Source organism: Sceloporus occidentalis, unplaced genomic scaffold (assembly GCF_023333645.1).
Source record: "Sceloporus occidentalis isolate IW3139 unplaced genomic scaffold, rSceOcc1.0.p SCAF_3, whole genome shotgun sequence".
In the NCBI taxonomy this organism is placed as follows: Eukaryota; Metazoa; Chordata; class Lepidosauria; order Squamata; family Phrynosomatidae; genus Sceloporus; species Sceloporus occidentalis.
This window is the reverse complement of record NW_028316983.1, coordinates 55067622-55084129: the sequence shown is the minus strand read 5'-3', so window position 1 is coordinate 55084129 and position 16508 is coordinate 55067622. Positions and strand designations below refer to the sequence as shown.

The following is a 16508-nucleotide window of genomic DNA, read 5'->3' as shown; positions in this document are numbered from 1 at the left end:
TTTTAGTCCTATCAAGACTTGGTCCAGCGCTTGGAACCTGTGATTATGGAGCTGGAACGTCAGGGCAATGTCCTAGTTATCTCTCACCAGGCAGTTATGAGATGCTTACTGGCCTATTTCCTGGATAAAAGTGCAGGTGAGAAACCAAATCCTTTGAACATCTTTACTGAAACAGGGAAGATCATTGTATGGAATAACAAAGAGCCAAATGACATGTAATATATTAGCAACTGTATCCAGAATAAGGATGCAGTGTGTCTCTACCTCAGTGCCACCAGAAATCTCTCTATGTACACACACAGAGAGCTCTCCTTACAGTTTACTTCTGAACCTAGAGTATGTGATCTCTATGCATGAAGGGAATAGCATCATAGAATCATAGAATCGTAGAGTTGGAAGAGACCACAAGAGCCATCCAATCCAACCCCCCTGCCATGCAGGAACTCTCACTCAAAGCATCCCCGACAGATGGCCATCCAGCCTCTGTTTAAGTTTAGAATAGATATGCAAGTACATTATTGTAGTATGAATATGTATTGTAAGAGGACACTACAAAATGGAGATCAAGGATTAAATTAGTCTTACATACATTTATATAAAACCTTTGTTAATTTCTATTTTTACTGTGGCTATGTATGCTTCGTGAATGCTGCAGTGCTCAGCATCTTGGATTCTATGCTATTCATCAGAAGGACAACATACTATATAACATCAAACAATAAATGCTACATGAGTTAATAAGTCCATGGACAGTGACTAAGGCACGGTACAGACCAGCAGGGAAATGCCGGCCCTTTGTACTGTGCAGCTGCGCTGCAGTATCCAAATCACACGGTGCTGCTACGCCGTAAAAAAGAAGCCGCCTAGAGCCTAGAGCGGCTTCTTTTTTGCGGTGTCATAAGGGCTACATTGCAGCCCTTATGATGCCGCTTCCTATCAGAAACGTGTGGGCACTGAAATGCCCACATGTCATCCGTATGGCCCCCGTGTGGGTGGTCCCGCTCAGTAATGGCGCCGCCCGCATGTAGTAGGGCTCTGGAGTGTGCAGTTGGTGGGTGCTCCTGAGCCCTACTATTGCCGCCAGGACGTCACGCCCTTTCGGTGTGTACTGGGCCTGTGTCAAGTTTTGGCTTTGTTTGTTGACTTTGATATAGCACATTGATATTTTAATTTATATATAATAAATAATAGCACACACAATGCAAAAATGCACTATACTGGATGCAGCTGATAACTTCCTTATGCATTTCAGTTAATAAACACATTTTCTGAATGTTTTCTTTAGAGTGAGTTCATTCACAAAAGATCACAATTACAGTTTCTCTTGAATTGAGGCAACAGAGAGAGTTGGACAAAATAAACAGCACTTTAGACCATGCCTGGTATTTCTTGTCTCTAATTCCTATTTGTTTTCTTCTAGATGAGCTACCCTACCTGAGGTGCCCACTTCATACTATCTTGAAACTCACACCAGTTGCTTATGGTAATTTTTTTAAAATCTATGATTAGATATGAGTTGTTGGGAACAAAAGAGAGAGGAATCAGTGACCTAATGGTTAGGATGCTGTCTAGCTTAAGACTTGAAATATGGGTGCAGCTAGATTTTCTGTTTCAGATCTAGGAAAACACTGTTTAGAGTACAGTCCTGTGTTTCAGAAGAAAATTCCATTCAGTTTAATAGGGTCTAGTCCCTTGTAACTTTGTAGAGATTTGACTGGCAATTTACCTGAAACTTGGTAAATTTGTAAATATTTATAAATTTGGAAGTCTAACTTGCTTTATCTAGTTGAAGCATTTCTTATGATAAAAAATAAGTCAAATATTTTGGAGAAGCCTTAGTAATTATAGTGGGCTCCTGCCTTTTCTTTGTCTAACTTTAGTATAGACAATTTCCTATTTCAGTTTTGAAATGGATACTTTGAAGTTTTTTGTGGGTTTTTTGGGCTATGTGGCCATGTTCTAGAAGAGTTTATTCCTGACGTTTCACCAGCATCTGTGGCTGGCATCTTCAGAGAATGCTGGCATGGAAAAGAGGTGGATATGTATATATACTATGTGACCCTGGGTAGGCAGGAATTATTTCCATGTTAATCGGTGTATTGTTCTGTTGTTGATGGCAGGGCCTTAGGGTGGGAGGATATACAAAGAGGATTAGTGTCTGCTAATTGGTGTTCATTGTCTGCTGGGAAAGCCCCTGACCTTTTGTAGTTTCTCGTTTGCATTTGCTGAGTCTTCATTTTGATATTTTTCAGGACTGGTAGCCAAACTTTGTTCACATTTAGGGTTTCCTCTTTCCACTCTAAATCATATAGAAGTTTATGGATTTTAATGGCTTCTGTGTGCACTATAACCTGATAGTTGTCAGCATGGTCCAGAATTTCAGTGTTATCAAACAGTATTTTATGCCCAGGATGGTTTATAATGTGTTCCGCTACTGCTGATTTTTCCAGCTGACTCAGTCTGCAGTGTCTCTCGTCTTTGATTTGTGTTTGCACACTGTGTTTGGTCATGATTAAACTCTTTTAGAACATGGCCACATAGCCCAAAAAGCCCACAAAAAACTATGGATGCTGGCCATGAAAGCCTTCAACTTCACTTTGCGAAGTGTTTGTTTTCTTGGCAAATGTTCCTTTTTGGTTACAGTATTGAATAATATTGTAGTACTTCCCTTGCAACAATGCATAATTTTAAAGTATGTTGTATTTTCAAATTTGTGAAGGCTGCAAATTAGAAATGATTTCCCTGAATGTTGAAGCTGTAGATACACACCGAGACAAGCCATCCACAATGGTATGTACTATACACAACTCCTGGCCCATGTCTTCTGTTTTACATGCTGCTAAAACTGGAGCTCCATCCAGGACTGTGTTAAGTTGAAGTACCTGAATTTAAATTTTCATTTCAAATCCTGTTTACTTCATTAAATTAGAACCAAGTGCTTTGACTTCATTAAGTTACAGGTCACATTGTAAGGCAAAGTTGAAGACTGCACAGTCTTCCAGATGCTGTTGGACTGCCACTCCCAGCAGCCCTAGACAGCAAAACAATTGTGATGGATGATGGGACTTGTCTAGAAGGCCATGCATTCCCATCACTACTGTAATATTTTGTGTAAAAACCCTAGAAATAAATGAAAAGTTCTTAAGTTAATGCAGATGGAATATACTGTGTGTTTACTCAAGAATTTTTTCTGGCACACTCAGCCTTCCCCAAAATTGATAAAAACGAGATTTCTTTTTGTAACGTGCTTTTGAAGAAGTCATAGCTATGTTCTCAGACTGGAATTTGGAAGTAATTGTATGATAAACAAGTTCTTTTCTTTCTTTTTTTAAAAAATAGATTTCAGGTAATTTGAACTTGGTAGTAATGAACATCACATTCTTTGTTTTTATGCTTTTATATAAAAAGACATAATCATGTTAGTGTGTCTTGGGAAATATTAGCCTTGGACTTTCTGATCTTCTGTTGGTATGTTTTAGATGTTTAAAGTGTATTTTTAATGGCATTAGAGAAACAAAACAAAACAAAAAATCAGCAGATGCACTCTGTGAGCTTGGCTTCAGCAATGGGAAGGCCACAGCTGTTATAAACTCTGTCACCAAGTCACATGTTTTTGTTCTTAGGAACTAATTATGTTATCTCTCAGTCTGTGAACCACATGGTGAATACAGGCAAATATTTGCTAATTACTAACATACATCTTGTGAATAACCTTTACCTTCTCTATCTGTACTGCCAGAGGCTGAGAAAAACATTAACCCAGCTAGTTCAGAAATCTGTGATGCGAAGGGGAGCAGTAAAATCTCACTTCAACCACAGATACACGAGTTATCATTTAATAGGAGACATGATTACCTCCAAGGGGGTTCAAGTACTGGATGAGCACAAATTCATATATGCCAATATGTTTACTATGCTAAGAAACTGAGATATGACCTCTAAGTTCAAGTGGCCTACAAAAATGCCTGTTATGCATATCAGTATGTTGTAACATGGAAAATGTGTATACATTGTTTCATCAAAGTGCCAAAATGGCAGCCTATATAGAAGAGGATTCTGATAGAAAGAGGAGATACGATGCATGGCCATGGGTAGATGCCAGCATTTTTGGTTCCTTGGTTTGCAGGAAAGATGAGATTGGTGGAAGCTGAGTGTATTAAAATGGTTCACTTACAAATCAAACCCACTTTTAACATTTGAGTAGTGAATCCTCTTTGCTTCAGTTTTGCTATAGCTGAGTTGCACTGTCTAATTAAAAATAATAATTGTAAGCCGCTCTGATAGCCTTTAGGTCTGAAGGGCCGGGTATTAGTACTCTAATAAATAAATAATAAATAAATAAATAATCACACAGCAAAATATAGCAAGGTCCAATGGTTAACAATATGTTGTCCCATACACACACACACACACACACACACACATATATGCCCAATTGAAATTTTCTGTTTCTAAGGCTATAAATTTCAGGAAATATATGAATATTAATAGTTTGTTTCATTCCATTTATGCTGTTAAGTGAAAAAAACAAATAAACCTAAAACAGCCAGGATGTTCACTTTTATTACATTGGCTGGCTTCCAATTGTTATTCCCAACAACAATCAACCCACTGAATCAATAAGAATATCGTAAGTCTACACATTAATGTCATTAATTGAATGGAACTTCTCTAATTGGGGCTAACCTTGAAGTTAGTAAAAAATATTTCTTTTTATTGCTTTTTCCCTCTCTCTGCACTGTAAGAAAGCCTTCAACAAGCATTCTCCCTGTATGAAGTACACACACAACACTCTGCCTTTCTTATTCTATTTAAACCACACTTGATGTATATGGATAACTCTAGTCAGCCCCTGGTATTAATTTGAGATCTCGCTAGGCTGCTGGATTTATCAAAAATGAAAACACTCCTTATGAAAAAATTTATGGCCTGGGAAGCCTAGGAGAGTCGGACTGAGGTCCAAAACACACTGCAGTAATAACCCAGTTTGAGATCACTTTAACTGCAATGGCTCAATGCTAGGGAATCCTGGGAATTGTAGTTTATTATGGCGCCAGAGCTCTCTGACAGAGAAGGCTAAACGTCTCACAAAACTACAGTTCTCAGAATCCCCTATCATTGAGTCAGGGCAGTTAAAATAATTTCAAACTGGATTATTTCTGCAGTGTGTTTTGGACCTTAGTCACAACATTGATATTGCTGCCACTTGAAATGTATACTATAGTCCCTGTACAAGGAAAACTTACTGCATTGTTACCTCTTTTTTGTCAATTTTTCCTGACTGTCCGAACAGTACCATGCAAATAGCTTGGGGCCCTTTCACATGACACTGTCATGGTACTTTGATTCCAGTTCTGTTGCCATGTTAACTGATCCCTGTGGAATCCTGCAAGTTGAAGTTTAGGGAGGACTACTTAAAATTTTACCAATTTCAAACCCCAGGTTTCCATAGTATGGAACCATGGCATCTGCACTGCAGAAATAATCCAATTTGACACTACTTTAACTGCCCTGGCTCAGTGGTATGGAATTCTGGGAACTGTAGTTTGTTGTGGCACCAGAGCTCTCTGACAAGGAAGGCTAAATGTCTCACAAAACTACAATTCCCAGAATTCCATAGCATTGGGCCATGGCATTTAACTGACTTATTTCTGGAGTGTGGATGAAACCTAAATCATAGTGCTGAGATTGAGTATTGTGCCCAGAGCAGGAGAAGGATTCAGAATTGTGTTGGCACAACCCTGCAATTAGGGATAAGTCTGCAGAATGACTCTGAAGGAGCTCTAGTGCATTTATAAAGCAAAGGATGCTGATTTACTTACAGCAGCACAAACTTCCCTTTCTGCTATTGTAGTCAGAATAGAGGCGCCTTACAGATGGGCCTAAGCGGCGCCGTCGTTGCGCCGGGAATATGCGCGAGGGGCGGCGCTTCCGGACGCGCCTTGCCCCTCGCACATATTCCGTACGGCAAGATGGCGGCGGCCTATACAGACGGGCGCGGCCATCTTGAAGTAACGGACTCACAGCGTCCGGACGTCTAAACCCGGAAGAGCCGTCGCGAGTGTGCGCTTTGGCACTTGCGGCGGCTCTTCCAGGTTGCCGGAAGGAGTGCGATTTCTGCACTCCTTTTTTGCAGCGCGGAGGAGTCGCGCGGTTTGGCTGCTGCGGCTCCTCCGCACTGCAACCAGCAGCGGCCCAAGACCGCCCCTTTTGGGCGGTCTGTAACGGGCCAGACTCTGCAGCCCAGTTGCTCCACCAGTCAAAGAACTGGAGTTTATTTAAGAAAAATAACTGAAGTTTTATGATCTCTGAGGGATCAATTTATTCTGCATTTTATAGAGTCTTCGAGTCTGAAACAATATCCATGCAGGCCTATTAGAACTTAAGGAATTGTTTTCCTGTAGCATTCTGTAATAATTTTTCAGAAACACCTTACCCTATGCTTTTCTTTAGTTTCTCAATAACTACATTGCCGGTTTTTAAAAGTAGATATACTATGTATCAACTATGTTTGCAAATTTCAGTAACAATGAAAATATGGGAGTGGAGTAATGATGAGCACTGATGGTTTTGTTATCTTTGACATTTTTGGAAGCTTTTAATTAGAAGCTGCTGTTTCATAAAGGAAAAGAAAGTTTTTGAAATGCTTTATTAATTGATATCTGTAATAATCCTGTATGCTTGGTTAAACTGGCATGTAAAAGATAAACATGAACAGTTCACAGTCTAGAAGGGCAACAAGGGTTTATTTTAAGCCAGGCAAGACTACAGCAAGGCCTCTATTCAGTATAGTATAATAGTTCAAGGAATAATAAAAACTGAGAATTAATTAATTTTACATGCTTTTCTGTGGAAACTAGTGGGCTTCCATCCTTTCATCTTTCCACCTAAATGAAGAGAAATAAAATTTTTGATGGGGCTGCTTCTCAGCACACATGTTCATTTTATTTAGTTGTTTGGGCAAACATATAAAAGCCTCTGTTTTCAGCCAAGACAATCCCTCTTAGGGCTAGAAACAGGCCTAGGATGTTTAGGGAAAATTTAGGGCCTCATAGGAGTCCTGCTGCCATGACCTGGAGGCTCTCATCGCATGTAGTGGAAAGTGAATTTTCACCATCTATGAAATACCTGTTGCATCCTTTAATATTCAGTATACTGATCTGTTACACCATGGGTCCTGATGGTCCTAATAATAGACTTTTGGAGAGATCCTGGAAAGGATCTAGTCTGTGTTCAGTATTAGTTACTGAATTTCCTGGAGCTCACTTGGAGATGTAGGCTTAAGTAGTATCCAGTGCGGCTTGTGCAATGTGAGCTACCTGATTTTTGCTAGTTCCCCTGTCCATCTCAGCCTGACATTCTGTTCTAAAAGGTTCCTCACTACAAGGGGACACTTTCCCTGTTATGTTTAAGAAGTGGTCCCTGTTAGCCACTGTTCCCACTGAATACCACTGTAGGTACTTTTTGTACACTACTGAGCCACTGCCAGTGGTGGACAGGTATGTGCATATACACATAAACATGATGGCTTTAAAGAGGGTGGTGGTGAACAAATTGGTGGAAGATGAGGCCATCAATGAATACTAGTCATGTATGTATAGTACCATTGTTAGGGTGCTCCGTGTATCTAATGTCCTATTTTTGAGCTTTCCAATGACCACTGATTTGACACTCTGGAAACAGAATGCAAGACTAGATGGGCTTCTGTTTGATCCAGTATGACTTTTCTTATAGTCTATTTCCTGCAGAAGGGAAAGAGAGTATGACCCCACTCCACCACAGGAAAGAACTGATGGCCTAGTAATATGTAAACTGGGCCTGATAAGAAGAGACATATGTATACTGATGGCTGTGTGCTTAAGTGAAGTGTATAAAAGATCAAAAATGTTATTTGTCTGAATAAGCACGTTGCATGTCCATTAGACTTATGACTATTATGGTTTATATAAGCTTGGCATCTGAAATACTCCAGGGTACTAATTTTGATACAAAACTTGTTTGGCTTAGTTTCTCACTCCTTACACTATCCTCCATTTTTAATCAGAGCAATCTTCCAAAGAGCCAAAACCCTGTAAGGATGAGAAGGAACAGCTTCACACCATTAGCCAGTCCGGACACAGTAAAGCGTCCTCGCAATTACAGTGTTGGGAGCAAGCCTCTCAGTCCAGCAGGGTCGCTGCTGTTCCTGGAGGCTCAAGATGGGGCTGACCAACAGAAGCTGCAAGAAAGTATTCAGGTGGTAATTCCTCTATCCTAACCTTCTCTCTCCATTCAAAATTTTGAAAAATGGCACAGCTCCTTTTTCCAGCTGTAGACCTTTGAATTCCATCTAATGCCACTATGAAAGGTCTGGTAGCTTTTCGTTATGATTTTTCAAGGGAGAAGCAGACTGGAAAACTTTGGTGTAAAAAACTCATTGTGGGGTCCTTTGGATCTTTACTGAAGAATTTGCTGCACTACATTTCAAATGGCTTCATGCTCTGTTTTCCTTTTGGAGATTCGAGTCCAAGGTTTTTTAAAAAATCATTGTAATTTGACATTCAGAAATAATGAGTTTTCAAAGATGCTGCACAGCACTTCTTTTGTATTACAAAAAGCGTATTCCTAACCCCAAAATAAAACCTCCTAGATTAAGGATGGTAGAAAGAAAATGACATTTTATAGAGAAATTGGCATATCGATAAAAGTTTATCACTGACATCTAGTTAACAATTGTTACATGATACTATTATGTCACTGGCAAGTAGACAAAGAGCCAGCATGGTGTAATGGTTTGAGCATTGGACTATGACTTAAGAGACCAGGGTTCTATTCCCAGCTCAGTCATGAAACCCACTGGGTGATCTTGGGCAAGTCACATGCCCTCAGCCTCTGGGGAAGGCAATGGCAAACCCCCTCTGAACAAATCTTGCCATGAAAACCCCACAATAGGGTTGCCTTAGGGTCCTCATAAGTTAGAAAAGACTTGAAGGTACACAGCAACAACAAACAAAGCAGACATATATCAAAATGACTCTCAGTACCAGTGATTAGAGAATACAGGAGGTAGAGTGCCTTTGTATTCATGCCCTCTTGTAAGCATGTTGTAGGGAACTGCTTGGCTATTGTGAAATCAATGCTGAACTATAGGCTTTGGTCTGATGTAATGCAGCTCTTTTTAGATACATGTTTGCTACACAAAATACACACTAAGGTGCAGTACAGACCACCCCTTTGGGGCAGCCTACACCCACCTCTTTTCGCTCTGGATTGGGGCTAGGGCAGCCTTGCTAGCAAAATTCTGCTTCTCCGTGGCGCGGAAAAGGCTGTCCTTGAGGCTTCATGCCCCCGGACACACGGACAGCCAGATCCATGGGAGAAAGGGGCCACCTGGCCCCTTTCTCCTTGGCATTGTTCCCGCAGCCGTTTGGTTGCCATGGGAACAATGTGCACAGTGAAAAGGAGCTCCATTTCACAGCTCCTTTTTGTGCTGCTGATAGGGCTGCATAGACACCTCCAGCAGTACAGTGACATCTCTTTGGTGCGCCAGCGTTTGGTCGGGGAGCACAAGTGACGTCATGGAGTTGGGGCTGCGCATCCATGCCACCGCCATGAACTACGACCCTAGGCTGCCGCAAACTGGCAGTGTGTACCGGGCCATACTTTCTACACAAAATTTGCAGCCATTTGTTGTAGTTTGCAGTCACACAGTATGCTGCATCTATCCTTTAAACTGGGAATTCCCACCAAATGGGAGAGGCCCTGTTTTGCTAACATTGCTGCTGCTTTGCCTCCTTTTGGGTTTCACTCCCCTTCTCCCTTTCTATCCATTCCAATCCACATTCTAAAGCAGAGTTACCAGCTCAATTTCCAGTGCTATTTCAAATAGTGGTCTCTACTAGGGCAAGATACAGCTCTCAGACTGCAAAATGACTGAAATACCAAGGTCAATATTATTCTGTTAAATTGCTGTAATATAGCAGGAAAACCTTTGACAATGGGAAAGACTTTGCAAAGTAAAGATAGTGCTGAAATCTTGTTCTGCTTACCAGAGCTTTTCTAAAACATCATAAGTGTTTTTAAAAGGGTGGGTTAGCAGGCCTTGGATCCAGCAAATAGTTCACTCTAAAACTCCCATGTGTCTCTTTGGTGTATTGATCAAAATATTCAAATGAGAGCTTACTTTGAAGAGGCCATTTCTGTTGGCTTGAAAAAGTATTGTGTGTGTAAATATGCCAGGCCAGGTGCTGTTTAACATTTAACAGTCACTGGTTTGCGTCATTGTAGAGTGAAGTCAATTAGGTCTCCTTGTTTGTGAGGATTGCTTTCATTCTTTTTCCACATGCTCTTCTGCTTTTTTATACCTTCATTGAACTGCAGCTTGAGTTTTTCTGTGCTATTTTTTCCTTTGCAGCTTCAAGTGGGAAGTGCTTGCCTGTGAGTATCATTGAGAACAGCTTGCATGTGATGTTGTATGTTTTTGATGATTAGGCATTCACCAAGACATTATTTGATGACTGAAGAACAGTGTACATGAAGAGAAAGTAGCAAAATAATACTCCTGCAGATTAAAAGTCCATTTAATAGCAAGTACATTTCTATACTGTTTTATCAGTGCACTTAAGCACTCCCTAAGCGTTTTACAAAGTGTAAGCTAAATAAAAGCCCCCAACAAGCTGGGTGCTTATTTTAGTGACTTTAGAAGGATACAAGCCTGAGTTTAGCCCTTGGATGGTATTGAACTCACAACCTTGTGGTTTGTGAGTGAGTGGCTGCAGTACCGGCATTTAACCACTGTGCCACCAGGGCTCCTAACATTAGGTGAAATATATCCATGGACCAATAGTGATTTGTTATTACTAACACTTTTCCAGCAAGCAAGATATGTCAAGTGCGACAATAAATGATCAAATATAAATTCTATTTTTCAGCAGTCTTGCTTAGGGATGTAAAATGTCAATGAATTTTAAAGTTGAGGCTTTTCAGAAGGAAACAGATATTTAAAGAAAAATGGAAAATTATGATATTAGCATCCTTTGCAAATTGAATATTGTTACTTTAGGAACATAAAATATATTATATACATAATAGGATACAATTATATAATTTTGTTTGGCATAAAAGTTATGTTTGTTATATTAAAAATACCTTTCATTGAGGCAACAGTTACCAGCTTAATAAATTATTTATTTTTAATTGTTGTTAGCCATTTTGAATCTCAATTTGGGAAAAAGGCAGAATAATAATAATAATAATAATATTTATTTATTTTACAAATGCAATTACTGGAGGTAGAGGTTCTTGTTAAAAAGCTCTTTGGTTTTGCTGCTTTATTAGGATGAGGCAAAAGCCAATTAAAAAAGAAGAAGCCATTAATAGTAGTTTAACAAAGAAAATCGATTTTGTCTCCCATAGTCCTCCACAGCTGTCAAGCAATTATAAAATATTCAGTCCCATAAAAAGAACTGAGAAAAGAAAACCAAGATCAGGAACTGCAGTGGTTTCAGATACTGTGCATTGTCTCACATTAAAGTCTCCCTGTTGCATAGTTTTATATATAATTTTCTGGGAGTAAATATATGAACACCTTGTCATAAACATTTTTTATTCATCATCCTAAAAAATACATATATTCCAAAATCCCTCCTTAATTTTTTTATTCATCCCCCCCCCCCAAATATTTCTGGTATGTCTCATAAGGAAATAATGTCTCCCTTCAGTAACCTCTTGAGCCTGAATTTATTGATAGATTTCCATATTAATGGTGAGTTCCATAAAAAACTGCATTGGAAGATGCACAGTTATTTCTCAAAGACAATTGACACTAATACCTAATACCTATTTTGACACACAAATTAGTAGACATTGACAGAGTTCTTAGATGAACAGCAATAACAGGGAAACATTGTGTAGCTTTTTTTTCACCCTATAATGTGAGAAGGTATGTCATGGTTCTGTTATCCCCCTCTCTAAAGGGAGAAAACAGACTGCTCAATCATTTGTGAACCTCTCCTATCTGTCTCCACCACCAAGTGAGATTGTTCCATAAGAGATGCATTTGCTGAAGCCTTGTGTAGACAGTGACCACTCTGTTCCATATCCTTCCTTTTGCATGGTTTTCCAATGATGCTAGCTTGCACTTCCTTCTGCATTGCTCAAACAATCAGATTTTTCCATTTTAATTTGTGACCCTGATCTGTACTAGTATGTATGAATCTGTTGTTGTTTTTAAATCAGTGATAACTATTCCTGTCAAGTGAGTTGAGTTTTGTGTGTGATTTTTCTGTGTTGTATATTTGTGAGGTGATATTCTACCCTGCATGTATTGGTAATAGTGACACTCCCACTGTAAAACCTATAGGAATTGCAGTTCTTTCGGTATTTATGAAATTTAGTTTTCTTAGAAACTGTGGGTATCATGGGTATGATTTGATAGTGTTGAAACAAAGAAATATTTTTGATAAATATTTGTTAGCTGTTGAGAAATGGAGGGATATTTCATTCAGTGCCTGGGAAGAAATTTGGTACTGTTCCTGCACTTTCCCTCAATGGGAACATTCTGACAAGAATCTGCAAATGATTCACCTGCATAAGGCGATTTATTACTTGCTTGGAATGTTCCACTTTTGTCTCTAATTGTCTTGGGAATACTTTCCTGTGTTTCTGCAAGAATATTGTTTAAACCTTCTTATAATTGCCATATTTTAAATTTTATGATAGCTACACTTACGAACTTCCACTCATCTGCTCCCTGATAAATCTGATCAAGTTGCTGGAGGATAGACAAAGAGACGGGCTGCTGTTTACAAACTTGATAAGTAAGATATAAGTGTAGAGCTACACAGAGCCCTATTGCCAGTCTACATTTGGTCTTAGCCTAATTTTATACTAAAAGAAAGGGAAGACATTTATGGTACTGGGTTTACCTTCATGTGCACTATTAGCTTATACTAAAGATCCTTTAAGAGTTATATAGTAAAGTTGCAGGACTGTTTGCATCATAGGGTATTATTTGGACTGACTGTCATATTTGACAGCATGTCAGAAGGTGTTGATCTAGATTTGATTAATCTAGGGCAGATGTCTTTAATTTTATCAAGTTTAAAATTCATCTTCAATAGCAACCCACAATACAGGGTCTACAGATAGATAAGGATATTATAGTCTTTGTCTTGGTTCCCTAGCTTTTTTTCTTCCACCTCCCCGCTTTTCACTCCATCTTTCTACTGCGTTTAGGGGGGAAAGCCCTAAACAAATAGAAAAGAAAGAAAATGGTACCGTTATTAGTACAACCCACTCGTGGACCTCAATCTTTTCTTTGTATAATTTTTTGTGTGTTTTTCAGGCTATGTGGCCATGTTCCAGAAGAGTTTGTTTCTGACGTTTCGTCAGCATCTGTGGCTGGCATTTTCAGCGAAACACCAGAAACAAACTCTTCTAGAACATGGCCACATAGCCCAAAAAACCCACAAAAAACTATGGATGCCAGCCATGAAAGCCTTCAACTTTCCCTTGTAATTTAGTGTTCCAGAAAGCTACAAAGGAGGCACTGATATGCATTAATAAACTGGATTTCCCCTCTGTTTTCCTCAAAACATTGTATTCAATGAATTGTTTTCTAGCACCTTTTAGATGTCTCTTTTCTGCTAATCTGTCAGTGCATTGCTGTTTCTCCCAGAGATTTCAGTTCTTCTTTACATACTCATGGAGGAATTAACTTGAAGTGCCACATATCCACAAATACTCATTTGAACTTTTAAAAGGAATATCTCTTAATTTTTTAGTTTGTAATGAGGATTTTCATGAATGAATTTGTTTCCTAGATGATTGTGTTTCAAAGTAGAGGGCAATGTGCCTTTTAGGGCTCTCTAATGATAACCCTGAAATAGTGTGATTGTAGAAGATATATTAAACTTTTATTTATTTGTATAACTGAAGGTAAAGCAGCTATTTTTCTGAAGCTGCAGTCATGTGCAAGCTTAAGCAATCATCCCGTACTTTGTACATGTAGATATTAACATTTATTTATGCATCTATATTTATTTATGTATTTATCAATTAACTACAATTATTTGCTGCCTTTCCTCAAGTGAGTTCAAGGTGGCATTCTGCACTTTTTCAGCGCAGCAACAACCTTGTGAGGAATGTCAGCTGAAAGAAAGTGAGTGACCCAAGGTCAGCCAATGAGTTTTTTAGCTCAGCAGGGACTAGAAACCTGGTTGTTTCAAGTCTCAGTCCAGCACTCTAACGGTATACCACATTGTCTATAACATGTTTTGCATATGGCTCAGTAGTAAGTATATGAGTTCTTGGGAGTGATTCCCAGTGATTTTGTCCATCTACTTTTAAAAATAAAAACAACTCACAAACACATTCCAAGTACAAGCACAAGAATAATAAAATGGGTGTGCCTTTTACTAAACCAAGGAGACTACTAATATTTGCAGCAACTTTGATCCAATTCCATGCATGCAGTTCAAGTCCTTTTGCCTCTCCTGCTCAGTGGCCTTTCTATATATGACCCCATATCTACTAAAGAGGTTCTCTAAATATTCCAGAGTAGATTTGGGAGGAGCCCAAGAGGATTTTAGGAACAGAAATTTGTTCTACGAAAAGCATCCATTACACTGACAGATGGATACCATAGGATATATCCTCCTATTCTTTAGGTATTCATTTGTTTTATATTCTAGCTTTCTCCCACCAAGAATTAAGACATCTCACAATAAAATTGTACAAATACATAAAATGATTAAATATATAAAAATTAAAGCACAATTTAAAAATGTACCAGTTAAAGAAAAATAAATACCCAACCAGTGAGAAAAACAGATCAGATTGCATGACAAAGACCTGCTTGATTAAAAAGGTCTTTGTTTACTGGTGGAAAGATAAAGAGGAAAGAGCCAGCCTAGGCCATTTTGATGGGGTTTTCCATTGTTTGTGCTGCTGTGGATCTTCATAAAACTGTAAAGCCTTATGCACACATGCAGAACTCTTGCTAGACAATATTCACTCAAGTCTAAAGTATTATGTGTGCCTACTGTCATATACAGTGCAATGCTGGATGGTCAGTAATGTATTGCCTATGATGGCCCAATTGTAATCTGTTTTCCAGTAGGTGGAATCCATTGCTCCATGTCTTAGTCTCTGGAGCAGCAGAAAACAAGCTTGCTCCATATTCAATATGATACCCTTTTAAATATTTAAGCATGGTTATTCTGCCCCATGTTAACCTTCTCTTCTCCATGCTGAACATACCCAGCTCCCTAAGCCACTCCTCATAGAGCAGGGTTTCCAGACCTTTAATTATTTTGGTCACTTTTCTCTGGACACGCTCCCGTTTGTCAACATCCTTTTTTAATTGTGGTGCCCAGAATGGGACACAGGATTCCAGGTGAGGTCTGACCAAGGCAGAATAGAATGGTACAATTAATAAATAATAATAATAATAAAAATTTTATTTATATACCGCCCTTCTATAAAACCAGGGCGGTGTACAACATTCATAAAATACATAAAATTGCCATATACATAAACAGAATACAATAAAAACATTCCAGCCAGCTTGCCACTGCTGACGTAGAGGGGAGGGAGAAGTTAATCGGGGCTTGCATCAGGGAATGCTTGTTTAAATAAAAAGGTCTTCAGCCCCTTTTTGAACTGAGCCAGGGAGGTGGCCGAGCGGAGCTCAATGGGCAGGGAATTCCAAAGGGTAGGGGCCGAGATGGAGAAAGTCCTCTTAGAAGTAGAGGCTAGTCTGGCCCCTGGAACCCTCAATAGCTGCTGCCCAGATGTTCTGAGAGTGCAGGGCGGATTGTATGGGGAGAGGCGGTCCTCGAGGTATCCTGGGCCCAAGCCATTTAGGGCTTTATAGGTAATAACCAACACCTTGTATTGCGCCCGGAAGTGAATAGGCAGCCAGTGCAGCTCTTTAAGCACTGGTGTTATATGACTGGCTCTAGGTATGCCAGTAACCAGTCTGGCTGCCATATTCTGCACTAATTGAAGCTTCTGGGTATGGTACAAGGGTTGCCCCATGTAGAGCGCGTTGCAGAAATCCAAACGAGAGGTTACCAGAGCATGTACTACCGTTATAAGGTCCCTCCGGCCCAGGTAGGGACGCAGCTGGCGTATCAGCCGAAGCTAATAACAGGTGCTCCTGACTGTCACATCCACCTGTGATGTAAGGTGGAGCGACGAATCAAGGAGCACCCCCAGACTGCGTACCGAGTCCTTCACAGGAAGCGTGATCCCGTTCATGACAGGTGGAACCACCGCCATCCCTGGGCCAGGAGAACCTATCACGAGCACATCCGTTTTCTCTGGATTCAGACTGAGTCGGTTTTCCCTCATCCAGCCCATTACCGACTCCAGACAGGCCACGAGAGGAGAGATGCCATGCCCGGTCACTGCATCAGTCGGAGACATAGAGAAGACTATTTGGGTGTCATCAGCGTACTGATAACCCCGCGCCCCATGTCTCTGGATGATCTCTCCCAGCGGTTTCATGTAAATGTTGAAAAGCA

At 39.8% G+C, this 16508-nt stretch overlaps 1 protein-coding gene across 6 annotated transcripts in view; it reads left to right on the top strand.

The window, feature by feature from the left end:
- The window catches only part of PFKFB2 (6-phosphofructo-2-kinase/fructose-2,6-biphosphatase 2), a 48503-nt gene that overhangs the window by 22277 nt on the left and 9718 nt on the right, over nt 1-16508 (top strand). The window contains exons 11-16 of one of the 6 annotated variants that reach the window (XM_089514462.1): nt 7-136; nt 1421-1483; nt 2720-2790; nt 8045-8236; nt 10394-10416; nt 11955-12096. In XM_089514462.1, the coding sequence (XP_089370588.1) occupies nt 7-136; nt 1421-1483; nt 2720-2790; nt 8045-8236; nt 10394-10416; nt 11955-12015 (540 nt within the window). In that variant the 3' untranslated portion in view covers nt 12016-12096. Of the gene's footprint in view, nt 1-6; nt 137-1420; nt 1484-2719; nt 2791-8044; nt 8240-10393; nt 10421-11954; nt 12097-16508 lie in introns of those variants that run through there. The other 5 variants (XM_089514464.1, XM_089514463.1, XM_089514465.1 and 2 more) reach the window with 5 other exon arrangements.